Source organism: Cervus elaphus, chromosome 18 (assembly GCF_910594005.1).
Source record: "Cervus elaphus chromosome 18, mCerEla1.1, whole genome shotgun sequence".
Taxonomy (NCBI): Eukaryota; Metazoa; Chordata; class Mammalia; order Artiodactyla; family Cervidae; genus Cervus; species Cervus elaphus.
The window spans coordinates 103,771,294-103,797,642 of NC_057832.1; the positions used below are offsets into that span (position 1 = coordinate 103,771,294).

The 26,349-nt window shown below is 41.2% G+C and overlaps 1 protein-coding gene and 2 non-coding genes across 4 annotated transcripts in view; 1 reads left to right on the forward strand and 2 right to left on the reverse strand.

Annotated features, from left to right (window-relative positions):
• EXOC4 (exocyst complex component 4) overlaps positions 1–26,349 on the forward strand; it is an 811,527-nt gene that overhangs the window by 615,686 nt on the left and 169,492 nt on the right. For both annotated transcript variants that reach the window (XM_043871686.1, XM_043871687.1), the window contains exon 12: positions 26,010–26,146. In XM_043871686.1, the coding sequence (XP_043727621.1) occupies positions 26,010–26,146 (137 nt within the window). The remainder of the gene's footprint in view (positions 1–26,009; positions 26,147–26,349) is intronic.
• Positions 10,795–10,901, reverse strand: LOC122674940. Its single transcript, XR_006335103.1, has one exon. It is a non-coding gene; the product is annotated as a U6 spliceosomal RNA (small nuclear RNA).
• Positions 16,499–16,570, reverse strand: TRNAC-ACA. Its single transcript has one exon. It is a non-coding gene; the product is annotated as a tRNA-Cys (tRNA).

Below are 26,349 nucleotides of genomic sequence, written 5' to 3' on the forward strand. Positions count from 1 at the left end.
GTGGACCACATTCTGTCAGACCTCTCCACCATGACCCGTCTGTCTTGGGTGGCCCCACAGGGCATGGCTTAGTTTCATTGAGTTAGACAAGACTGTGGTCCGTGCGATCAGATTGGCTGGTTTTCTGTGATTATGGTTTTAGTGTGTCTGCCCTCTGATGCCCTCTTGCAACACCTACCGTCTTACTTGGGTTTCTCTTACCTTGGACATGGGGTATCTCTTCAAGGCTGCTCCAGCAAAGCACAGCTGCTGCTCTTTACCTTGGATGACATATATCCACTCTCCCCCAAAATCTCCTCCTATCCAGGCTACCACATAACATTGAGCAGAGTTCCCCATGCTATACAGTAGGTCCTTTTTGGTTATACATCTTCAATATAGCAGTGTGTCCATGTCCATCCCAGACTCCCTATCTCTTCCCTCCATTCTTCCCATTGAAAAATGGTGATAACATTACCTTCTTCACAGGGTTGTTGCAAGGATGAAAGAAATTACTGTGTAAACCTTCAACTTACATATTAATGTGAACACTGTCTGAGGTGTTAGAACTGTTGGAACTCAGTGAAAGCTCAGTGTGGTCATTACCATCACTGTCCCAGTACTTCCAAAGCATGCAAAACCTCCTGCCCTTTCCCCCGAGGCAATCTAGCTCTTTTCGGAGACCTGGATGATAGATTTTCTTTTTGGGAACTGCTTGAGGCAAAAGGCAGCTGTTACTCCTTTCCTGGGGAACCAAAGGTTTGCTTTTTCTTTTACAAGTGGGAGCAGAAAAGGAGAAGAATATTCTTATAGAGTGTCCCTGCCCCCCGTCCCGCCAAGGTTCCTGTGGCAGTGAGAACAGAAATGAGTCTCTAGAAAATTATCCTGCCACATTCACTTAAATGTGATACATGGTCTGACCTGTAGGATAACAGTGGAAAACTCTAATCACTTACTTAAACCTGCCAAAGACTAATTTTTAGAAACCTCAGAGGTGGGTGTGCATATTAAAAGAGACTGGGTCCTTTCAGTAGAACCTGAGCAAATGTGTATTGATTGACTTAATTAAAGGAAGATTATGACTTGTGCACTGCCCTCTGTGTGTTATCTGACTGTATGGTTCCCAGGGATCTTGAAAGCATGTGTGCTAATGGTCTTCTCATTTAAAGCAGCATGAATCAGAGGTTATTTCATCAATTTGGTAATCAAATAATTGCCAAGAACACAGAAGGTAAAAAAACAAGAATTTTCTCTAATAAGTAAATTAAAGGACTTGAAACCCTCTGTAGTAAGAGTTCTGTATGGAGGTTGCTGCAAAGAGATCCTTTCTAGTTTTCAGATATTAAGGGTGAGAGCTCTTTAGCTTTTATTTGTTCTTTTAACTCACTTCCTGGCTTGGGCTGATGTCACGGAACCCTGATGATTTGACTGGGTTTTGTGTTTGAGACACCTCCAGTGTCAGTATCTTCAGGTCATTTCTCTTGGACCAGACTTCCCAGAGAAAGATTCTCTCATCTGCTGCCTGGAAGTTGAAGGCCTCATTGCCATCATCCAGGGAACCAACTGGGAAGAAGATGAAAGAAGGCCAGGGATATGCATAAATTCACTTAACTCCTCTGTTTTCCCCCATCTTTAGTTGTTCATTCTGTCTCTGAGCCCAGAGACCTTCTGTTTCACTCTTTCCAAGGAATAAACCTTCAGATTTTTACCAGAGTCGAGGAGAGATAGTGACCCAGTCCCAACAGGGAGTGTAGTCTGTGGATCTACTTTTTTAAAATAATAGACTTTCAACTAATCCTCCTTGTTTTAGCCACTCCTTATATTAGTCACTCCTCTTGTTTTGCCCTCACGTCCAGATAAACCTGGGGCTGTCTGGAACTTACAGAGGAGAGTGGACTGTCTCTCTGCTTTTCCTACTACTGACATAAGATTCCACTCTCTTGAGCCTGTTAGAAGCATTTACCAATCTGATCTGCTTTCTTGCTTCCAATATTGCATTGTCTTTGTCTTCTCCCTCCTATTTTCTTTATCCTATAGATTTCTGTCTTGGCCAAAAATAGTCTCCTTACTGTCATTTCTTGAGATTTGGGGGTGGAGAGAGAGTGAAAAGAGGTGTATGTTCTTTACCCAGAGGTAAATTCTCCCCTAAGTACATCTTTCTCATCTTCACTAAACATAGTTATTCTGTTTTTCTGTATCCAAGCTATACCACATTAGCTATAGCAGGAAGATAGGATCTGTCCTCTAAACTAGAATTTTATGGCAGGAAATCCTTATCACTTGAGAGAAGCTATCCGGGAGGAGCTAGAAATACAGTATTCAATACAGCTGAAAGGGTCTTAATCTCAGTATTAGCTTTACCAAAGTCAAACAGGGGCTTACAGCTGTGCTTCCTCTTAGCAATTATAAAAGTGAGAACTGTGTTAGCTAACTTCCAATTCAATCCTCAGATTGCCACTTGGGATCTGGAAGCTAGCTGATTTTTTGACCTAAGGTGCTCTGCTATGTAGGGTTGCCAGTTATAATTATATGTTCAGGTGTCAATTAGCAAAACAGCCCATTATTTGGCAGCTTGAAGTAATGAGATGGATCTTGCGCTAATCTTCCAATTCTACAAGCAGTTGATAAATGCTTTAGCCATAAAATTCTTTATTGTACTGGACCTAGTGAGGTTATCCGAAGAGCTGGAGGTCAAAATTTTCAATGTGAATTCCTTTGGGAGCTCATGAATTTTCAAATATTATTAGAATCTTGAGTAACAAATAAGCAGAAAGTTTTCCATAAACAGTTTCACACTCAAACACACAGAAGCATTGGTTTGTATACAAAGTGACAAGAATTTCAAAGACCACATGGAACAGATAGAATGGCAATTCATTTAGTGGAAAAAAATTACTGAATATGACTGTAGTACTCTGTGCTTGACTATGGAGAAACCTTGATGAGTGAAATGGACTGACTTTCTCCAGAGGTTACTAGTTCCCTGTGATATTTGATGTTTTCTTCTCTCTGTTATCAGAGCTTTAGATTTTTCTCAGTGCCATGTCAGATACTAACACTAAAATAGTACTCGTGATGTTCCTGAATCCTTTTTATACAGTTTATCATTACTGCTCACCTAAGGCCTTTTATTTCATGAATGTCCTAGTCTATTTCTTTACTTCTGTTTCCTGTGAATAAAGAGCCTACATAGAACAGAGTGGAGAGGCAGGCCCTCATTTAGAGAATGTGACGCTAGGTAGTAGGTTTGTGCAGTGGTCTTTTGTTTGATGCTCACGACCTATGGCATGTTAGAAAATGGATACTCAGGCCTTCTCTGAACTTACCTTCTCAAACTCCCTTTTTCATACTTGACTTCTTGGTCATCTCCTTTCATCAGATTAGAGTGGCTATTTGGTTTGTTTATATATATGTAAGTTCCATCATTTTTCTTTGATTGCCTCTTCCTGAATTTATTTCCTGGTGTGGCAAATTCTGGACATTGTGAAGGTCAAATTTCCACCCCATGATCCCCCCACTTATTTGAGAATGGATGTGTTTGGATACTCACACTCATTGATGTACAGCTGGCTTCCACAGGCTCCCAAGAACTGGCTGTTAAAATTTTCAGAAGTTGTGTGAGCCAGTTAGTAAACACAGCCATTACTAAAAAGTAAGTCGTATAATATTTTTTTAAAAAGGTAATAAATACTAAACTCATCACTTGATTATTTCGCATTTTACTAGTGTCTCTGTTCTTAGTTTTTGCCCCTATTATAGCTCTGGCAGCAGCACTGTATTACCAGGTATGTTACTGTGCATCTCTTCCCACCTCTGAGTTCAGAGACATCACATTGGAAGCTTGAGATATGCTGTGGCGGGAGTGTCTACAAGTGGAAACCATCAAACATTACAAATCAGGACTCCCTCAGCTCCCTAAAGAAAGAAAAAGTGAAAGTGAAGTCGCTCAGGCATGTCTGGCTCTTTGTGAGCCCATGGACGCTAGCCTACCAGGCTCCTCCATCCATGGGATTTTCCAGGCAAGAGTACTGGAGTGGACTGCCATTTCCTTCTCCAGGGGATCTTCCCAACCCCGGGATCGAACCCGTGTCTCCTGCACTGCAGACAGACCCTTTACCGTCTGAGCCACCAGGCTACTAACCTCTGGCCAGCACATGACCCCTCATGCTGTTCTCGTCCACTGCTGCCAGCATTCTGGGCACTGATGATCTTGAGCCACTTCAGTTACCATTTATCTTCACGATGGCAACACTCCTCCACCAACGTGGTCATGCCCACCTTACATGTCTTTGCTCCAGGTTCCTGAGAACATCAAGCCCAATTTTTAGAGTGACTCCATGGCTACTTCTAAGCTGCCCTTTCCTCCTTCCTTCTCATTCCCAATGAATCAGTCGTTCATTTCTCTCATTCTTCCTGTTTTCCAGCATCCTTCCTCCTTCTATCCTTCCCCCTTCTTCTTCCTCCTCCTTATTCTTATGAGCAAGGGCTCTGGTGCCAGACTGACTGGCCCCACATCAGTTCAGTTCAGTCGCTCAGTCGTGTCCAACTCTTTGTGACCCCAAGGACTGGAGCACGCCAGGCCTCCCTGTCCATCACTAAATCCCAGAGTTTACCCAAACTCATGTCCACTGAGTCGGTGATGCCATCCAACCATCTCATCCTCTGTCGTCCTCTTCTCCTCCCGCCTTCAGTCTTTCCCAGCATCAAGGTCTTTTCCAGTGAGCCAGTTTTTCGCATCAGGTGGCCAAAGTATTGGAGCTTCAGCTTCAGCATCAGTCCTTCCAATCAGGCTCCACCGTTCACTGGTTGTGTTACCCTGGGCTTTGTGCCTCGATTTCATCATCTGTCAGGTGGAATTCATAGTAGTATCTGCCTCGTAGAGTTACTCTGGGGATTAAATGAATTAATACTCTTAAAAGCACCTAGAATAATGCCTGGCATATTGTAAACAATATATGTGTATTTATTTAAGAAACTAAACACTTCCAGTTGCTCTCCATCCTTAACCCACAGGCTTATTGTATGGTAGATAGTTTAAGAGAGAAAAGAGAATAGCGAAAGAAACATCCAAGGGTAAAAGAAGAAGAATGGCCTGGGGTTGTAACACAGGATTAGTAGCTCCAGGGAACTAGGAAAAGCCTTAATGAAAAGGGCTTCCCTTGTAGCTCAACTAGTAAAGAATCTGCCTGCACTGCAGGAGACCCTGGTTCAATTCCTGAGTTGGGAAGATCCCCTGGAGAAGGGAATGGCTACCCACTCCAGTATTCTGGCTTGGAGAACTCAGTCCATGGGGTCACAAAGAGTTGGACATGACTGAGTGTCTTTCACTTTAATGAAACAACCTGGAGAAAAGGTGGTGCTCGAGAGGGGAGACAAATAGGAAGAAAAACAGTCACATTTCAGAATAATATGCAAAGATTAAAGTATACAAATGTCTATTTTAGATATACACACCAAGAAAATTAAGGGATACTGTGTAATGCATAGAAATTTCCCATTTTAATTTAAGCAGTGAAACCAATTTTGCCCCTTCATCCTGTGTGGAAATTTGGTTGTCACGCACTGAAGGTACTTAGGCTAAATCAGATTTGTATTGAACAAGAGCCTTGGAGCCTGAATGGGAGATGTCCGTCCGTATCTTGTGAAAAACGCAAGCCCAGACGCCCCATACTCGTTTGTCTGACCATCTGGAAATCTCGAGTGATCTAAGCACTTAATTTTACCCTCATTTTTAGAACAAAAAGGAAATAATAAAGGAAGAAAATGGGCAGCAGGGACATTCCACTTTTCATTAAAAAAAAAAAAATCTTAGTGATAAAAGGAGCAGAGAGTTTAAAAGAAAAAAAAATGAGAAACCATTAAAATGATTTGAATGCTCTGTATTTTGTGGTAGGCTCTATTGTTTTCAGTTACATGGGAACAGTGGTAATTTTATGAATCATTAGAGTTTTCTTTCCAAATTATATCTGCCTGTTCTTAAAGTACCTCCTGAGTTACCCACAATAAGAGGCTGTTGAACAAGTTTATTATTCCATTTAGTACATTTGAGTTTTGTGTTAATTTCGTATTGTAAAAAATGTTATGCTTACAACTTGAAGATAAAATCTTGACAGCTGAATCTTTGTGTGCTTAATTTCTCTTAATTTTTAAAACATGTGAACCTGTCTCTGTTCTCCTTCATCTAATAAGAGACTCCAGGGTAAAGACAAAATCCTGTTTTGGCGGAATGATGACCACCCATCCCCTCACCCCTACAGGTGAAAACAGTCACAGCAGTTGAACGTTGTCCTTGGCACTTTTGTCTCACCAGGCAGAGTGATCTGTAAAACATGGACGCTGTTAATGATACCTAACCCCTCCCTCACAGAGCTGTAGTTCCAAAGCCCAATCTACCAACCCGGCTGAGTCAGCCCAAAGTGGGATCCACAGAGAATGGATAAAGTAAAACCAGCATAGTGGGGGTGGTGATGGGGGCGAGGGTAAAGGTGGGTGTAGGTGGGTGTGATGTGGGTAGGTGCAAGAGAGAGATTTTTAAGTTTACTTTTGGGGAAAGAACTGTCCTTTTTTCTGATATTTTTTTCCTCCTCTATTTTTTTTGCTGTTAAAGCATTCGTACTTTTATCATACTTCTGTAAAAACAGTGATAGTGTAGGTGATCTCTTTTGGTTCTGTTTAAAGCCTCGTAGCTTGGCACCATCAAAAGTTGAATCTATGTCGGTCCATTTATGTTTCCTGGCTGGGGATATCCTAAAGTCTATAAATTATCATGTACTTAAGTGCTGGCTGTATCTTTGCCAGTGATGTGGGTGTTTCCTGTGTGAAGAAATTCTCATAGAAGGAGACACGTCAAAGCTTCAGTATTCCGATTTCTAGCCACTAATTGTTTTTGGTCTCAGGAGAAAGCTGCTTCCCTGGGCAGTGTGTGTGGGTGATTCTGTTATTGCTCCTTCCATGCAGACTTTGGCAGAATGCCATGAGTTGAGTTCATCAGATGCATTGTGAAATTTCTCATCTCATATAGGCACAGATCATGTGCCTTGATAACTAAAATCTAGGATAAATGTATATGAGTCACCTCCTAAACTTGGGGAAAAGAGGTAAAGCTGAAATCAGCTTTATGGTGGGCAGGCTGAAGATGTCAACATGGGTCATGAAGATTATCACAGCCTTTGCCAATGAAGAAAGAGCGAGTATCTTGTTCAACTTCCCAAAGGGAAGTTGGAACCATGTATAACCATGTTTGGAACTCAGGTCTCCTGATGTCTAGTGATTTGATTTTTGCCCAGTGGTTCATGTTGTTCTGGTGATGGTGGTTTAGTTGCTAGTGCCCAACCCCTGTGACCCCGTGGACTGTAGCCCCCCAGGCTCCTCTGTCCATTGGATTTCCCAGACAAGAATACTGGAGTGGGTTGCCACTTCCTTCTCCAGGGATCTTCCCAACCCAGGGATTAAACCTGCATCTCCTCCATTGCGTGTGGATTCTTTACCAGCTGAGCCACCAGGGAAGACCTTCATACTCTTTTGCTCAGCATGCACAGGTCACGTAGAGCAGTTAACTTTATAGAATGAGCTAGAATGCTGGACATAAAACAGCCAGTTTTTGTCAAAAACCAGATCTAGTTTTTTAAATTCATGAGCTCTTCTCAAATTGTATTGGCCCTCCCAGTATGAGTCATAACCGAGTTGGGTCTTTACCCTTGAACAGATTTCCCCTTGCGTGTGCACGCTCGCACGCTTCCTTGCACACTCTCTCCCCCCAAATAATCCCATATGTTCTATTTTCCTGAAAGCTGAGCTCCCTTCTCATTCTCCTCCTCGGAGGGCTCCAGCTCTCACCTCTGAGGGGCCTGAGTAACTGAGGCTGAAACGATTTGGAGGGAAACTTGTCAGCATAATTGATGATTATATGGTGTGAGCCACCGAAGACAGGTGAGCCTGCAGAGAGTGGAACAAATGTGTGTGTAGCATGCATTTCCCACTGGGATCAGCTGGACTTCCTCCTCTGACATGTTGATTTATAGGTTTGTAGCTCTTCCCTAATGCATTGTGCCCCACCGTGGGTCATTGGAACTTCCTACTGCAGAGGCCTTGCCTTTACTAGAAAAAAGAATTATAAAGGTTCTGCTCTGTGAATTTCCAGGTTTCTGTGTGTTGGCACTAAATGGAGTGACTGAGGACATGTAATCTTCAAGAGGACAAAATAATCACATAATACACTTGAATGGCACCACTACATCAAGAAAGGGGTTTCTGTGAATACAGATGCTTTGCAACTTGACAGAAAGTAGTCTGAGTCGAAAAAGAATTTGAAAAACATAGCCACATGCAAGCATTTAGGACCACCTTTGGTGGCAACTTGGTGTTCTAGAGTTCTTTACAAACCTCTTTCGAACTGTTATACTTGTTCCTTGAAACTGCTTTAAGTGTTAGACTTGCTAAAACATAGGGATGGTCACGACTGCTCTACTTTCTCACAATCTGTTGGGATATTGATTGAGATATTTATGCAGTACTCCGAGTTCTCAGGAAAAGGGGTGTTAGAAAATGCGACAGTGATGATGTTGGCAGGGCATGGAAAATTATGTGACAATATAATCTCCAGAAAGATAAGTTTGAGACAGTTTGAATTACTAGTCTGAGCCTGTCTGGCAGTCTTGTGTCCTTCTGTCTAAACCTTTTGTCTCAGTTATCAGTTCTGGGTGATGTAAGAGGGTGGGGTATAAGGAAAGCATTGAAAGCTTAGACCTCTTGCTGGCTTAACATTGTCCCCGAAGTGTCTCTTGGCTGCTGGCATTGGAGTGACCTGTCCTTCCAGATGGCAAGTTAGCCAGGAGAGTCTGGGACCAGGAGTCTCCAGTCTTCACTTCCCACCCTGACTCCATCCTGTCTGCTTGCTGAGCTCCTTCACAGCTTCCTGTAGACCAGTTATGGTCTCTCCAGTCACAACACTGACGCTTCATCTGAAGGTCATAAGAACCTTCCATAATCAGTCCTCATGCACTTTGCATGCTTGTGCTGGACACCGTGGACTGCCTGGAAAGATTAACTCATCACTGACTGTATCTGGATTTCTTTAGCAACTGCAGATTCAGGCTGCCTGGCTGGAACCAAAGCTTTCTAGTTGTGTGACCTTAAACAATTTGATCTCTTAGTATTTGGTTTCCCCAACTATCAAATGGGCTTCCCAGGCACAGTGGGTAAAGTATTTGCCTGCGAATGCAGAAGATGAAGTTTTGATCCCTGGGTGGGGAAAATCCCCTGGAGGAGGAAATGGCAACCCGCTCCAGTATTCTTGCCTGGAAAGTCCCATGGACAGAGGAGCCTGGTGGGCTATAGTCTGTGGGGTCTCAAAGAGTTAGACACAACTGAGCAATTGACCACAGCACACAATTACCAAATAGAGATAATAGTACTCTTCCTATAGATAGTAAATACATATTATATAAATATATAGAGAGTTAAATGAGGTAATGCATAGTAGGTGCTCATTAAGTGTTGGATGGGTTGATGGATGATGAGTAGGTAGCTCATTCTAACATTTGCTTTTATATTATAATACACATGCTACTTATCTTTGCCAGTGTATCCAAAATAAAAAGGAAACATATATTTTATCTTCATTAATCTAGTCAAGTAGTGGCCAGAATTTTATTATCTTTGAGTATGTGTTTTCTATAGTCTTGTCTGTATTTGTTCTTTGTCATGCCTTTTTACTTTTTTTTTTTTCATTTATTTTTATTAGTTGGAGGCTAATCACTTTACAATACCGCAGTGGGTCTTGTCATGACCCATTCATTGACATGAATCAGCCATGGATTTACATGTATTCCCCATCCCGATCCCCCCTCCCACCTCCCTCTCTACCCAGTCCCTCTGGGTCTTCCCAGTGCACCAGGCCCGAGCACTTGTCTCATGCATCCAACCTGGGCTGGTGATCTGTTTCACTATAGATAATATACATGTTTCGATGCTGTTCTCTCGAAATATCCCACCCTCGCCTTCTCCCACAGAGTCCAAAAGTCTGTTCTGTACATCTGTATCTCTTTTTCTGTTTTGCATATGGGGTTATCGTTACGATCTTTCTAAATTCCATATATATGTGTTAGTATACTGTAATGTTCTTTATCTTTCTGGCTTACTTCACTCTGTATAATGGGCTCCAGTTTCATCCATCTCATTAGAACTGATTCAAATGAATTCTTTTTAACGGCTGAGTAATATTCCATGGTGTATATGTACCACAGCTTCCTTATCCATTCGTCTACTGATGGGCGTCTAGGTTGCTTCCATGTCCTGGCTATTATAAACAGTGCTGCGATGAACATTGGGGTGCACATGTCTCTTTCAAATCTGGTTTCCTCAGTGTGTATGCCCAGAAGTGGTATTGCTGGGTCATATGGCAGTTCTATTTCCAGTTTTTTAAGGAATCTCCACAGTGTTCTCCATAGCGGCTATACTAGTTTGCATTCCCACCAACAGAGTAAGAGGGTTCCCTTTTCTCCACACCCTCTCCAGCATTTATTGCTTGTAGACTTTTGGATAGCAGCCATCCTGACTGGCGTGTAATGGTACCTCATTGTGGTTTTGATTTGCATTTCTCTGATGATGAGTGATGTTGAGCATCTTTTCATGTGTTTGTTAGCCATCTGTATGTCTTCTTTGGAGAAATGTCTGTTTAGTTCTTAGGCCCATTTTTTGATTGGGTCATTTATTTTTCTGGAATTGAGCTGCAGGAGTTGCTTGTATATTTTTGAGATTAATCCTTTGTCTGTTGCTTCGTTTGCTATTATTTTCTCCCAGTCTGAGGGCTGTCTTAAATACATGGAACGCTTCACAAATTTGCATGTCATCCTTGCACAGGGGCCATGCTAATCTTCTCTGTATCGTTCCAATTTTAGTATATGTGCTGCCGAAGCGAGCACGCCTTTTTACTTTTATGTGGCTTACTGTTATTCATTTTTTCTTTGAGTAAATTACCTATAAAAAAAAGAAGAACTTGTATTAGTTGCATTAAGGAGAAGAATGTTTTGGTTTTTTTAAATGTATATATAACTAGAGTGTAGAGCATGGAATCATATTGGGCCCTCTGAACAGAAAGAGAACATTTAGAAATGTACAGCAGGGAAATAACATTCCTGGGAAGACTATTACCCAGATTAGGCCTTCTATTGAAGTTTCTTACTGCTCCATTAGAGCTTCCCTGATAGTTCAGTTGGTAAAGAATATGCCTGTAATGTGGGAGACCCCAGTTCGATTCCTGGGTCAGGAAGATCCGCTGGAGAAGGGATCAGTTACCCACTCCAGTATTCTTGGGCTTCCCTTGTGGCTCAGCTGGTAAAGAATCTGCCTGCAATGCAGGAGACCTGGGTTCAGTCCCTGGGTTGGGAAGATCCCCTGGAGAAGGGAGAGGCTACCCACTCTAGTATTCTGGCCTGGACAATTCCATGGACTGTATAGTCCTTGGGGCCGCAACGAGTTGGACACGACTGAGCGACTGTCACTTTCTCTGCTGCATTGGAGGATTTGTGAGTGGTTGGTTTCTTAAAAGTCGGACGCCCTTACACTACTCCTCTTCTTTGAAATTCTTCTACCTTAGCTTTCCTCATGCTTGTTTTCTTGATTATTTTGTCTTTGTCCCTCTCTTTTTCTCTGTTGAATCTTCTTTTCTTCTTACCACCACTGCCCAAGCCACCTACACTACCACCAGAGCTTCAGTCAGTCCCACTGTGCCAGTCAAGTCCATCCTCGTCTAACACCATTTCCCCCAGGAGAAGTCAGCGTGTGGGGCAGTAAAGAGAACATTGAAATGGGAATCCAAAGACTTCCTTGCAAATCTCATTTCCTTTCTTTTTCTTGATGTTTTTAAGATTTTTCTATTTATCCTTAATATTCAGTAATTTGATTGTAAAGGGCCTCCCAATAGTTTTTGTCATCTCTTTTATGTTTGTTGAGCTTCTTGGATCTGTGGGCTTGTAGTTTACATCAAATTTGGAAATTTTTCAGCCATTATTTTTTTCTGCCCTGCCACCTCCTTCGGGAACTTCAGTTGCATGTATATTAGGTTATACTTGATCTTGTTTTCATCTTTTTTCCTTCTGTGTTTTATTTTGGATAGTTTCTATTGCCATGTCTTCCATTTCTCTCCTTGTCATGTTCATATTTTTCTTTTATGCTCTTGAGTATAGGAGCATATTTATAATGGCTATTGCATCTTTTTCCTTGTCTGCTTATTCTGTTATCTGTGTTCTTTCCGGTTCTGTTTCTCTTACTTTTCCCCTCATATGTATTTTCCCACTCTTTTGCAAGCCAGGTAATTTTTGATTAGATGTGTACATCTGTGCTAAGTCACTTCAGTTGTGTCTGACTCTTTGCGACCCTATGAAGTGTAGCCCACCAGGCTCCTCTGTCCATGGGATTCTCCAGGCAAGAATACTAGAAGGGGATGCCATGCCCTCCTGCAGGGGACCTTCCTGAGCCAGGGATCAAACCTGCATCTCGTGTGTCTCCTCCATTGGCAGGTTTATTCTTTACCACTAGTGCCACCTGGGAAATGATTGGATGCTGGACATGTAATTTTGATACATCATTCAGTCCAGTTCAGTCACTCAGTCATGTCCGAGTCTTTGCGACCCTATGGACCGCAGCACACCAGGCCTCCCTGTCCATCACCAACTCCCAGAGTTTACTCAAACTCATATCCATTGAGTCAGTGATGCCATCCAACCATCTCATCCTCTGTTGTCCCCTTCTCCTCCCACTTTTAATCTTTCCCAGCATCTATCATCTGTACATCATTGGATGATAGATTTTGCTGTAGTCTTTTAAATATTATTGAGCTTTGTTTAAGACACATTTTAGTGACATAGAATTGATCAGTTATTTCAAGCTTTACTTTTAGGCTTTGTTATACATGTCCACGGCAATCTTTAGTCTAAAAATAACTTGTCCCACTACTGTGGCAGTACCTTTCTGAGAATTCAAACAGATTCCCTGTCTATAGGGAGATCCTTCCACTCTAGCTGGTGAGAACATGAACCATTCCTGCTGCTGTGTGAACTCTGGGAGTTCTACCTGCTCTTTACAGGTAGTTTGTTCACCAACCTTGGGAGTTCCAGCCACACAGGCAAAGATTACTACTCAGCCAAAGATTCAGAAAACTAAGATCATGGCATCTGGTCCCATCACTTCATGGCAAATAGATGGGGGAACAATGGAAACAGTGATAGACTTTATTTTTTGGGGCTCCAAAGTCACTGCAGATGGTGACTGCAGCCATGAAATTAAAAGACACTTGCTCCTTGGAAGAAAAGTTATGACCAACCGAGACAGCATATTAAAAAGCAGAGACACTACTTTGCTGACAAAGGTCTGTCTAGTCAAAGATATGGTTTTTCCAGTAGTCATGTATGGATGTGAGAGTTGGACTATAAAGAAAGTTGAGCGCTGAAGAATTGATGCTTTTGAACTGTGGTGTTGAAGAAGACTCTTTTGAGAGTCCCTTGGACTGCAAGGAGATCCAACCAGTCAATTCTAAAGGAAATGAGTCTTGCATATTCATTGGAAGGACTGATGCTGAAGCTGAATCAGCTTCACTCCCAATACCTTGGCCACCTGATGTGCAGAACTGACTCATTGGAAGGCCCTGCTTATGGGAAAGATTGAAGGCAGGAGGAGAAGGGGACAACAGAGGATTAGATGGTTGGATGGCATCACTGACTAGATAGACATGAGTTTGAGTAAGCTCCAGGATTTGGTGATGAAGAGGGAAGCCTGGCCTGCTACAGTCCATGTAGTCACAAAGAGTCAGACATGACTGAGCGACTGAACTGAACTGAACTGAAAAATTTGAGGGGACTCTTTTTGTTTCCCCTTTATTTTTTTTGAAAACTTTTTTTAAATTTTATTGAAGTATAGTTGATTTACAATGTTGTCCTAATTTCTGCTATACAGGAAAGTGACTCAGTTATATACATACATGCATTCTTTATATTCTTTTTGATTATGGTTTATCCTAGCAGACTGAATAGTTCTGTGTGCTATACAGTAGGATTTTCTTGTTTTTCCTTCCTAATAGTTTGCATCAGCTAACTCCAAACTCCCAGTCCATCTCTCTCACTCCTCCCAGTCCTTGGCAACCACAAATCTGTTCTCTCAGTTTATGAGTCTGTTTTTTCTTTAAGGTAGGTGCATTTGTGCCGTGTTTTAGATTCCACATATAAGGGATATCATGTGATATGTGCCTTTCTCTGCCTGACTTACTTCATTTAGTATGACAATCTCTAGGTCCATTTGCCGTGCTGCAAATGGCATTATTTCATAAGTTTTTATGGTTGAGTAGTATTCCATTTGTATATATGTACCACATCTTCTTTATCCATTCATTTGTAGACTGCTTAGGTTGTTCCTATGTCTTCGCTATTGTGAATAGTGCTGCTATGAACATAGGGGTGCATATATCTTTTTGAATAATATTTTTGTCTGGGGGTATGCCAGGAGTGGGATTGCTGGATTATATGGTAGTTCCTCAGCATCAGTGGTAGGGGGATAGACTTGAATTACAGTGATATTGAATGGCTTGCCTTGGAAACAAAACAAGATCATTCTGTCATTTTTGAGGTTGAACCCAAGTACTGCATTTTGAACTCTTTTGTTAATTGTGAGGGCTACTCCGTTTCTTCTTTGAGATTCTTGCCCACAGTAGTAGATATAATGGTCATCTGAATTAAATTCACCCATTCCTGTCCATTTTAGTTCACTGATTCCTATGATGCTGATGTTTATTCTTAGCATCTCATGCTTGACCAAGTCCAATTTACCTTGATTCATGGACCTAACATTCCAAGTTCCTATGCAATACTGTTTTTTGCAGCATCTGGTTTTGCTTTCATTACCAGACACATCCACAACTGAGTGTCATTTCCGCTTCGGCCTGGCCACGTCATTCTTTCTGGGTCTACTAGTAGTTCTCCTCCTCTCTTCCCCAGTAGCGTATTGGACACCTTCCGACCTGGGAGACTCATCTTTTAGTGTCATATCTTTTTGTCCTTTTATACAGGTCATGAGGTTCTCACTGCAAGTATACTGGGGTGTTTTGCTATTTCCTCCAGTGGTATTAGGTGATACCACTCTAATGGCAGAAAGTGAAGAGGAGCTAAAGAGTCTCTTGATGAGGGTGAAGGAGGAGAGTGAAAAAGTTAGCTTAAAATTTAATTTAAAAAAAACTAATATCATGGCATCTGGCTCCATTAGTTCATGGTAAATAGAAGGGGAAAAGGTGGAAGTAGTGACAGATTTCCTCTTCTTGGGCTCTAAAATCATTGTGGATAGTGACTGCAGCGATGAAATTGGAAGACAACTGCTAAGAAAAAAAAAAAAAGAAGACAACTGCTTATTGGCAGGAAAGCTATGACAAACCTAGACAGTGTGTTGAAAAGCACAGTTTGTGTGCCAACAAACGTCCATATAGACAAAGTTATGGTCTTCCCAGTGGTCACGTACGGTTGTGAGAGCTGGACCATAAAGAAGGCAGAGCACCAAAGAATTGATGCGTTTGAACTGAGGTGCTGGAGAAGACTCCTGAAAGTCGTTTGGACAGCAAGGAAATCAAACCAGTCAATCTTACGGGAGATCAACCCTGAATACTCGTTGGAAGGACTGATACTGAAGCTCCAGTATTTTGGTCATCTGATGCCACAGACGACTCATTGGATAAGTCCCTGTTTTCCATAGTGGTTGCACCACCTTACATTCCCATCAACAGTGTAGGAGGGTTCCTTTTCCCCCACACTGAGAGGACTTTTCTTGATGATCTACAGAGATCTCTCTCTGTTTCTCCCTTCCTCCCCCCTCCAACTTTCTCCCTGTCTCTTTCTCTTTTCTTCCCTCCTCCCTCCTTCCCCTCTTTCTCTGTGCAGCCCCTGCCTTCCCAGTATTTTGCCCCATCAAGCTTCCTTGATGTTCTAAACCTCCAAGTTCTGTCTCCTCAACTCAGCAAGACTTCCAGGCTCTGTTTAGCTACCACCTTCCTGCATTATGGCCTGGAAATGCCAGCTGGGGTGGCCGTAGGGCTCACTTCATGCATTTTCCTTCTCCGGTATCTGAAAGCTATTGCTTCATGTATCTCATCTGGTTTTCTAGTTGTGTAAGCCAAGATTTCAAACTGTTTTATACCAAAATACTTTAATACTACTTTACAGAGCAAGAGCATTTTCTTATCAAAATAACATTGTCACTGTTTTCAACATTAGCAGTAAATTCTTAGTGTCATATAATATCTAGTCTGTTTTTAAATTTCCCAAATGTTACAAAGCTGTTCTTCACAACTGGCTTTTCCAAACTAAGATTCCATCTGGGACCATAATTGTAATGTAGCTTAAGTAAGTAAGTAAGTAAGTGAAGTCGCTCAGTCGCGTCTGACTCTTTGCGACCCCATGGACTCTAGCCTATCAGGCTCCTCCATCCATGGGATTTTCCAGGCAAGAATACTGGAGTGGGTTGCCAATTCCTTCTCCAGGAGATCTTCCCCACCCAGGGATCGAACCCGGGTCTCCCGCATTGTAGACGGACGCTTTACCATCTGAGCCACCAGGGAGAATTAGACTGTGGACAGCAAGTTGCTTTTGGCACTATAATTAAGTTTCTGGGCTTCACTGTCTAATACACTGCCCTCTTTCTCTCCATCTGCAGGAAAAGGCCTTCAGCTTGTCATTCAGGCTTTCCACAAACTGGTTCTCCCCTGTCTGGTCAACCTTTCTCCAACCACCCTTGACTTCTCTTTGCTATTTGAGACCAGCTCAGTCCTCCTTCCCAGCCTTTGCAACCCCGTTTCTCTAGCCTGAAATATCTCACCTCCTCCTTTCCATGTATCCAACCTGACCCATCCTCCAGGTCCCAGTTCAGGCTGCCTGACTCCTCCTCCATTGTCTTTCACACTTAATTTCATCTCTTGGAATGCCGCTCATTTCTTCTTCTGAATGATATTATCCCAAGTAGACAGTCATCACCCCTTTGAAAAGAGACCATGCTTTATACCAAGAACATTGCTTGACAAAAATGAAGTACTGTAGCTGCTAATTTTGTTACTATGATAGTTCTGTGACCATCCTAACATGTAGCACTAGGTAGTTGGCAGAATAGTAACCTTTGAAATATGTTTGTGTTTAGAGGGGAGGGCAGACTTGGGGATACTTCTTGCAAGTGCTAATGCTCATCTGTTGTTGATTATTTTGCCTCTGTGGGTTCCATTACGCACTAAGGGGAATTGATAACCAGGCCACAGAGTTAACATTGATTTGAAGTATATAAGTCAACAAGTATTCCTTTGTTATCTAGTGTTAGCTCAGGAAACAAAGATGCCCCCTGGGATCTCACAGTCTAATTAAGCACAACTATTCCACACTTCTTTCCCCTTGCCTGCTATTTGTTTTGTTCTGAATATGAAATCACAACCCCCTAAATAAACCTCATAAAAAGCCAGCTGTGCTTATAATGTTAGGCACAGATTGTATTCAACCATAAATGATCCTCTATTCAAAATGTTAAAAAATAAGTATTATTAGTAATTTACATCATATGTATTTCAAGTTTTTACTTGGCAGATAAATTTTATGAGCACTTTTGTGACTTCTACAGGGATATAGTATTTTCGATTGCCCAGAATTTAACCTTATATTTTCTTTGTTTAAGCCTACTTATAAATTCTACCTGACTCTTGAGGCTGCCAGAACTCAGAACATATTTCCCTTTTGGTTATATGTTTTTCTTTTCTGAACAGTGGAATGGAGCATTTTGAAATTGTCTTCCTACACTTGAAGTGGATCATCTAGTGACTAGTGACATCAATTGGGATTAATTTGTTGTATTTTCCTGCTGGAGAAGGAATATTCAAAATATTTAGATACCATGTTTGTATGTGTTGTAAAAAGGCCTCCAGGATCTAGCTTCTGGGTCCTCTCTCTGCCTGCCTTCCCAGTATGCATAAACACGGCACACGCTCACCCCAGCCATGAGGAACCACGTGCAGTTCCCAGAATTCCACACCATTTCCTGTTTATGCTATTGCGTCCACCATAAGTGTTTCTCCTGCCTTCTTTGTCAATTGACAAGTTGCTCTTTATCTTTCTGGACTCAGTTCAATTTTAACTTCCTCTTTCTCAGGATTTCTTCCACCCCTTTTACCCTAGTCCAGTGAACTCTTTCCTCCTCTGTGCCTCTGCTGTCCTTTATACAGATGCCCAGGGTAGCAGTGTCTATGACACTGTATTGTCCATATTTGCGACCTTCCACCTCCTGTGGAAGACTCTGAAAGAGATGGGAACACCAGACCACCGGACCTGCCTCCTGAGAAATCCGTATGCAGGTCAGGAAGCAACAGATAGAACTGGACATGGAACAACAGACTGGTTCCAAATAGGAAAAGGAGTACATCAGGGCTGTATATAGTCACCCTGCTTATTTAACTTATATGCAGAGTACATCATGAGAAACGCTGGGCTGGAGGAAGCACAAGCTGGAATCAAGATTGCCGGGAGAAATATCAATAACCTCAGATATGCAGATGACACCACCCTAATGGCAGAAAGTGAAGATGAACTAAAAAGCCTCTTGATGAAAGTGGAAGAGGAGAATGAAAAAGTTGGCTTAAAGCTCAATATTCAGGAAACTAAGATCATGTCATCCGGTCCCATCACTTCATGGCAAATAGATGGGGAAACAATGGAAACAGTGCCAGACTTTATTTTTTGGGGCTCCAAAATCAATGCAGATGGTGACTGCAGCCATGAAATTAAAGGACACTTACTCCTTGGAAGGAAAGTTATGACCAACCTAGACTGCATATTAAAAGGCAGAGACATTACTTTGCCAACAAAGATCCATTTAGTCAAGGCTATGGTTTTTCCAGTGATCATGTATGGATGTGAGAACTGGACTATAAAGCAAGCTGAGCACCAAAGAATTGATGCTTTTGAACTGTGGTGTTGGAGAAGACTCTTGAGAGTCCCTTGGACTGCAAGGAGATCCAACCTGTCCATCCTAAAATAAATCAATCCTGAATATTCATTGGAAGGACTGATGTTGAAGCTGAAACTCCAATACTTTGGCCACCTTATGTGAAGAACTGACTTATTTGAAAAGACCCTGATGCTGGGAAAGATTGAAGGCAGAAGGAGAAGGGGACAACAGAGGATGATATGGTTGGATGGCATCACCGACTCGATGGACCTGAGTTTGAGTAAACTCTGGGAGTTGGTCATGGACAGGGAGACCTGGCATGCTGCAGTCCATGGGGTTGCAAAGAGTCGGACACGACTGAGTGACTGAACTGAACTGAGCTGATGTCTCTTCCTCCTATCTAAGATTACTGGAGTCAGGAAATTTGTCTCCTTTGGATCTTTTATCTCCTACAGTTCGGTTAGTATTTGGCATACAAGAAATATTTACTTAATAAATATGTATCTATTTAATCAATTTGTTAAATTCTCTGCTCTTTCTCTGCAAAACTCTGTTCCTTCTGAACAGTTCTCATTTATAACAGTGGTCTATAATAATATTGCCAACAATACTGCTGCATCTTCACATTTTAAAAATACACCCTAAGTGAAAATCATTATAATAGAAGCCTTATATGCTTACATATGGTATTCTCAGACAAAGTTTTGAAGGGATGCCTATTCATTTGTGTAATGGCTGGATATAAATTGTTCAGAGTTGAGATATAACATGTGTGCGTGTAACCACCGAGCAGATGTCCCTCCCAATCAGTACCCCCTCCTCCCTTGCAGTGTGTGTTAATCTGGGCTCCCCAGAGAAGCAGAACCAAAAGAAGAGGAAGGAGAGATGACTATATAGATGAATATGTTCTAAGTGCTTGTAGCAGGAGAACCTAATGAACGTGAGGAAGAATCTTCCTACAGAAAGGAGTTCTTATCTAAGACCTGAAGGATAGGAGAAAGTGCTCTAGGAACGGAAGGCAAGGGACTGAACTTTATAGGCAAGTGCAAAGCCTTGAAATGAGAAGGAAAAATGGAAGCAGCCTCATGTAGCCAGATCTTAGAGTGCAAGGGGGAAATGGCAATATTGAGGCTGGAGGGGTAGACAGAAGCCATGCCATGAAGGGCCCCATGGGTTATATAAGGATGATTGGTTATAGAAGCATGATTGGGAAGAGTGTAGAAGTGGCAGATTCCTTAGTCACCAACTCCTTGGATGCATAGTCTTTTACCAGTTAGCTTATTGAAGGAGCAAACCATTTCAGATTATTTTAAACATCACAGAAGCCAAAATATAGATTATAAACCAGGAAGAAGATTTCTGTCATTATTGTCGTTGTTATTGTTTACAACCAACAACTCGGAGCTGATAGTAACTGGAAGGACAATATGCAATGATGAGATCTGGCAACTTGTAGTTGGGTATATCCTCCTAAACAGAAACATTGTCATCATTAAATATTAGAAAAACCCCTCCCTGCACAGTTATTGCTGTGTGTCTTGCTGAGGGGGTGTGGTGGGGCATGTCTGAAATGATAGATGGATTTACTGTTTTCTTTCAAATTCTTCCTAAAGCAGTTTCCTAGGACCCTGGGCTATTTGCAGCATCTCTGAACCATCCCTGATCCAAGGGCTAAAACAGCACACATACAGAGACCACATTCTCCACACTGAAGTTTTTTGTTTTTTCCTGAGTTGAGAATTTATTTATACATCTTAAAGCTTTAAATTAGCAATTTAGTTGTGTGTGTGTATATATATTTATGGATTGTCATTAAAGAAAAATAAAGCAATTAGGTGAAATTAGGAGTGTTTTTATAGAGAAGTCTAAGATCTTCAGTCTTTAGAACCATGAGAATTAAGATATAGTGATGTAGTAATAAAGAGACCATATTCTGATTCAGCGTTACCAAATCAGGCTTTTGAACCATTACCCTGCTTTATAATTCTATTCTGTCTTTTCACCCCCTTTGTTCTGAGTGTGCATCAGTTCATCTAATAAACATCTGTTGAGCACCTGCAATGTGCCAGATACCTTCTCCTAGGCAGTAGAGATATGAAGGTATAGTCACCCATCAAAAGGATTTTGTAATGTGATGGAAGAGACTATAAGTAAGGAAGTGACAGACAAACATCATGATATTGTTTATACATGGAATCTTTTAAAAGGGTACAAATGAACTTATCTATAAAACAAAAATAGAGTTACAGGTACAGAAAACAAGCTTATGGTTATTTAGGGGTTAAATGGGGGAGGAATAAACTGAAAGATTGGGATTGACATATACACACTACTATATATAAAACAGGTAAGTAGTAAGAACCTGCTGTGTAGCACAAGGAACTCTACTCAATACTCTGTAGTGAACTGTATGGGAAAATAATCTAAAAGAGCAGCTATGTGTATGTGTGTATATATATATATAACTGATTCACATTGCCATACATCTGAACCTAACACAACAATGTAAATCAGCTATACTCCTATTTAAAAGAAAAAGTTTACTACTGGTTGCTGTACCCCACTAGGACTTGGGCTAAGTGGACAAGGTCTTTAATATCCAATCATGTTTATTCATTTATTCATTCATTAAAAATTTTAAGTGCAACAAAGGAAACTATAAGTAAGGTGAAAAGACAGCCCTCAGATTGGGAGAAAATAATAGCAAACGAAGCAACAGACAAAGGATTAATCTCAAAAATATACAAGCAACTCCTGCAGCTCAATTCCAGAAAAATAAATGACCCAATCAAACAATGGGCCTAAGAACTAAACAGACATTTCTCCAAAGAAGACATACAGATGGCTAACAAACACATGAAAAGATGCTCAACATCACTCATCATCTGAGAAATGCAAATCAAAACCACAATGAGGTACCATTACACGCCAGTCAGGATGGCTGCTATCCAAAAGTCTACAAGCAATAAATGCTGGAGAGGGTGTGGAGAAAAGGGAACCCTCTTACACTGTTGGTGGGAATGCAAACTAGTACAGCCGCTATGGAGAACAGTGTGGAGATTCCTTAAAAACTGGAAATAGAACTGCCATATGACCCAGCAATCCCACTTCTGGGCATACACACTGAGGAAACCAGATCTGAAAGAGACACGTGCACCCCAATGTTCATTGCAGCACTGTTTATAATAGCCAGGACATTGAAACAACCTAGATGTCCATCAGCAGACGAATGGATAAGGAAGCTGTGGTACATATACACCATGGAATATTACTCAGCCGTTAAAAGGAATTCATTTGAATCAGTTCTAATGAGATGGATGAAACTGGAGCCCATTATACAGAGTGAAGTAAGCCAGAAAGATAAAGATCATTACAGCATACTAACACATATATATGGAATTTAGAAAGATGGTAATGATAACCCTATATGCAAAACAGAAAAAGAGACACAGAAGTACAGAACAGACTTTTGGACTCTGTGGGAGAAGGCGAGGGTGGGATGTTTCAAAAGAACAGCATGTATATTATCTATAGTGAAACAGATGACCAGCCCAGGCTGGATGCATGAGACAAGTGCTCGGGCCTGGTGCACTGGGAAGACCCAGAGGAATCGGGTGGAGAGGGAGGTAGGAGGGGGGATCGGGGTGGGGAATACATGTAACTCCATGGCTGGTTCATGTCAATGTATGACAGGACCCACTGAAATGTTGTGAAGTGGTTGGCCTCCAACTAATAAAAAAAAAAAATTTTAAGTGCAAAACCAAAGAGCTGATCCTTATATACCATCTTCTTATTTTACATTGCTGATATATCCCTGTAAGAAACTTTAGTTGTTTATTCTTCATAGCAATCTTTTTTTTTTTTTTGCCTCAGCTATCCTGGGATTTTTTTTTTTTTTCTTTTCTCATTTTTCATGTCAAGCTCAGACTTATTACCTGGTAATAGGTTGCAAGAAATGAGAATTGAGTTATTTTTAAACAAATATCAATCATGTGTGATATGTTTAATGGCAATTATAATGAATAAAATCAAGGTTTTACTTATGATGAAGTCATTATAGTCACCACTGGCAAATCGCCAAATTAATAATGAGACAATAAATCATTTGTGATGCCAAAGGGATCAAATAAATAAAAACAGGATTGACCTTGTTAGACATTTGATATTTTCAGTATTTATCTGTCAGAGCCACTGATTTGGAAATTGTTATAAATTCTTGGAAAATGCAATCTTTTTCGTCTGTAAAAATGCCCATCGTTTGGCAAACTACAGTGTCATTTTCCTTGAAGAGAATGTAGTGATTGATTATCCAGAGTGCTACCATGACAAGGTAAATCAAGCAAATAGCTGGAAAATTGTATATAATCATATAGCATCACATAGGCCCTGTGTTGAGCACAACCATTAGAATTAAACCATGGCATTCTAATCATTCCCTGCAGGAACTTTCTGTTTACCCCAAAACCTTTATCTCCAGGGGATATTTCTATGTGCTTCCAACCTCCCCTTCCCCTCCAACTGACATCAGCATAATTCTAGTCACCCAAAAGTCCTGAGATAAGTACAGACCAAACCGAATCCACCCAGAGAGACTTCAAAAATGCAAAGATGTGTGTGTCTAGCATCCTTCACATATATGACACCCCTCACATTATTTGTATGAGTTAACAGTATTAGTCCTGTTTCTTTGATTAGTAGTACTGTGCTGAAGATCCTAAGAAATTACAGAGCACATGAGGAAAGGGAAGGGTGGGAAGGTTATATTTTATTTTTGTTTTGTTTTTTTATTTAAGTTGGCTGAATTTAAGGTTTTTATAGTTGGAGGATAATTGCTTTACAATGTTGTGTTCGTTTCTTCTGTACAAGAGTGTGAATCAGCTCTAAGTGTACACATATCCACTCCCTTGTAAGCCTCCCTCCCACCCACCTGCATCCCACCTATGAGAGTAGCCCTGACATAAACACTGCCATGTGTAAGATAGATAGCTAGAGGGAAGCTACTGTGTAACACATTGAAGGTTTTAGAAAAGAATACTGGTGTCACTTTTGAGAAGTTGATAGTCTAATCAGGAGGAACAAACACACCTGAGATGACCTGCAACAGTCCAAGTCTGCAAGCACCAAGGTACCAATTGAGTGATGAAGGCCAGCAGAGGACCATCAAGTCATCCTTGGTGTCCAGAAGGCTAGATGGAGCCATCAGAAAGGCCGGCGCTCCCCAAAACTGTCCCAGAGTGGATTATCAATAGCAGAGTTGGAAATAGACCCAGGCCCTTTCTCTCAGTGATCTGAGCCATCTGCTTGTGCTCATCTTCCCTGCAGTGTTTGAGATTTTAAATGGCCTCTGTTAGGATGGCTGGAGTCCACTCTCCTTTATTAATTGCTGTCCACGTGTGGTAGGATATCCTGTGTTCTTAATCAGGATGAGGATTTTTGATTCTTCATAGCAGCATAGGGCCATGTAGCTGAGCGGAATCAATTCCTGTCACTCACACACAAACACCAAGGAATTATGGATCAGGGGGAAGCGGCGGTGCTTTAATCTTAAAATCAATACAGAAAAGGAAGTTGAATTTGTGGGGATTCTATAGAGACTGTAATTTGGTTTCCCATGGAGTTTTCCCTACGTGATGTAACTGCTCCTTCCTTTTCATCTTCTGATTATTTTACTTGGGGTGTAGGGAGAGGAGAGGCAAAGAAGAAACCTCTAGAACCAAATAAGCCTAAATAAGCGCATACGTGTAAACTCATAACTTAAGCTGGTCCTCCACTGTGTTGAGAAAAGCTGTACACTTTTGTCCATTCTTTTTGTCTGTAGAAGAAAGAAAACCAAAACCCTGTACCCTAGAGTCTGTATTTAAGCATAATTAAATGCCTTTGGTTATTTCAAATGTCACTGTCAGACCGGAAAAAAAAAAAATTTGGTGTTTACTTTTCTGGCTCAGTCTGGAATTCTATATAAATAAATACATATTCATCAAACCAATTATTGACCGAAGGATTCCAAAATGCTAAGCATGTGATTAATATTTACTCCTGTGTAATTGTGCTCTTTGGGAAAGAGACACAAACAAATGGTTTGAACAATTATACCTTTTCTTTTTTTCTGGCATGGCTTGCCACCTTCTTTTTTTTTTTCTTAAGCAAAAATTTAGAATTTATTGAAAATGCCTCTGTTTAGATATAGCATTGTTTCACCACACAGTATTATTAGTTTCTAAAGATGGGTTTATTTTTTCCCTTGGATATTCCTTTAATTCGCTTTTAAAACACATCTATTTGGACACTGCTTCTACAGTGACAAAAACAAGAAGAAGTACGATGATCTCGTGAGAAATGTTTCTAAAGCGCAATGGTATAGTGAAAAGATTGCAGTCTGGAGTCCCTGCTTTGCCTTTTTCTTTCTCTAAGCCTGTTTCCTCCTTTTTACCCTGGGGATGGTTAAGGGATTCAGTTGATAGGTAGGTTTGTTGAGAGGATTAAATGAGATAAAGCATGTACAGTGTCTAGTTCCGTACTCTGCACTTGTAAGAATCCGTAAGTGTTCATGATTATCATTATTATGTGCGTTTCAAGTGAGGGTAACATATGTTGTATATGTGAAAACATTCTGCAAGCTGTAAGGCACAATACAAATGTTATTTGGTATCCTTAATAGATTGATGGTTTTGAAACTTTTAAAAACAACTCCTGGAAGGCTTTTTCTTCAGGCTGCCCGTCATGGATTCCTAATCTGAAAGTAGAACCCTGAGTGTGATAAATCTGACTGCAACTGAATATGTATTTTCTTCCTCAAAAGCCACAGAGAGATATCTTGTGAATGCCAAGAATTTCGTGAAATCAATTTTAAATTCCCTGTGCTGTGTCCTGCCATAAAAACACCTTCTCAGGTCTTGGGAGGATCAGCACTATGTAAGATACTTATTTCTTTATTCGTTGAGTAGTTTTAAATGTCATGTCCTTCTAGGAAAGTTCAGGTGTCTTAAGTGATTACATCCTTTAGTTGTCCTTCCTTGTCCTACACATTACCTGAGTCTGAACCCTCATAAGCTTCTGTGTCCTCTCGTGTTCTTTTCCAGAGCACAATCATTGTGGAGAAGACAGTGCAAGACCTCCTGAACCTGATGCACGACTTGAGTGCCTACTCGGATCAGTTCCTCAACATGGTGTGCGTGAAGCTCCAGGAATACAAGGACACCTGCACCGCAGCCTACAGGTAGAGCGTCTGGTGGGAGCGAAGCAAAGTCAGTTTAGAACTTGACCACTGGGGTGGTTGGTGATGTTGCCTTCATAGCCTGAATTTCCACCATTATAGAAGAGGACCATCCTTCAGTTTATCAAGAAGCCTGATGCGAACGTAGACGAAAGCAATAGTCTGCTAGACACATGCGTGTATATCCACAGAGAATGGAAGGGACA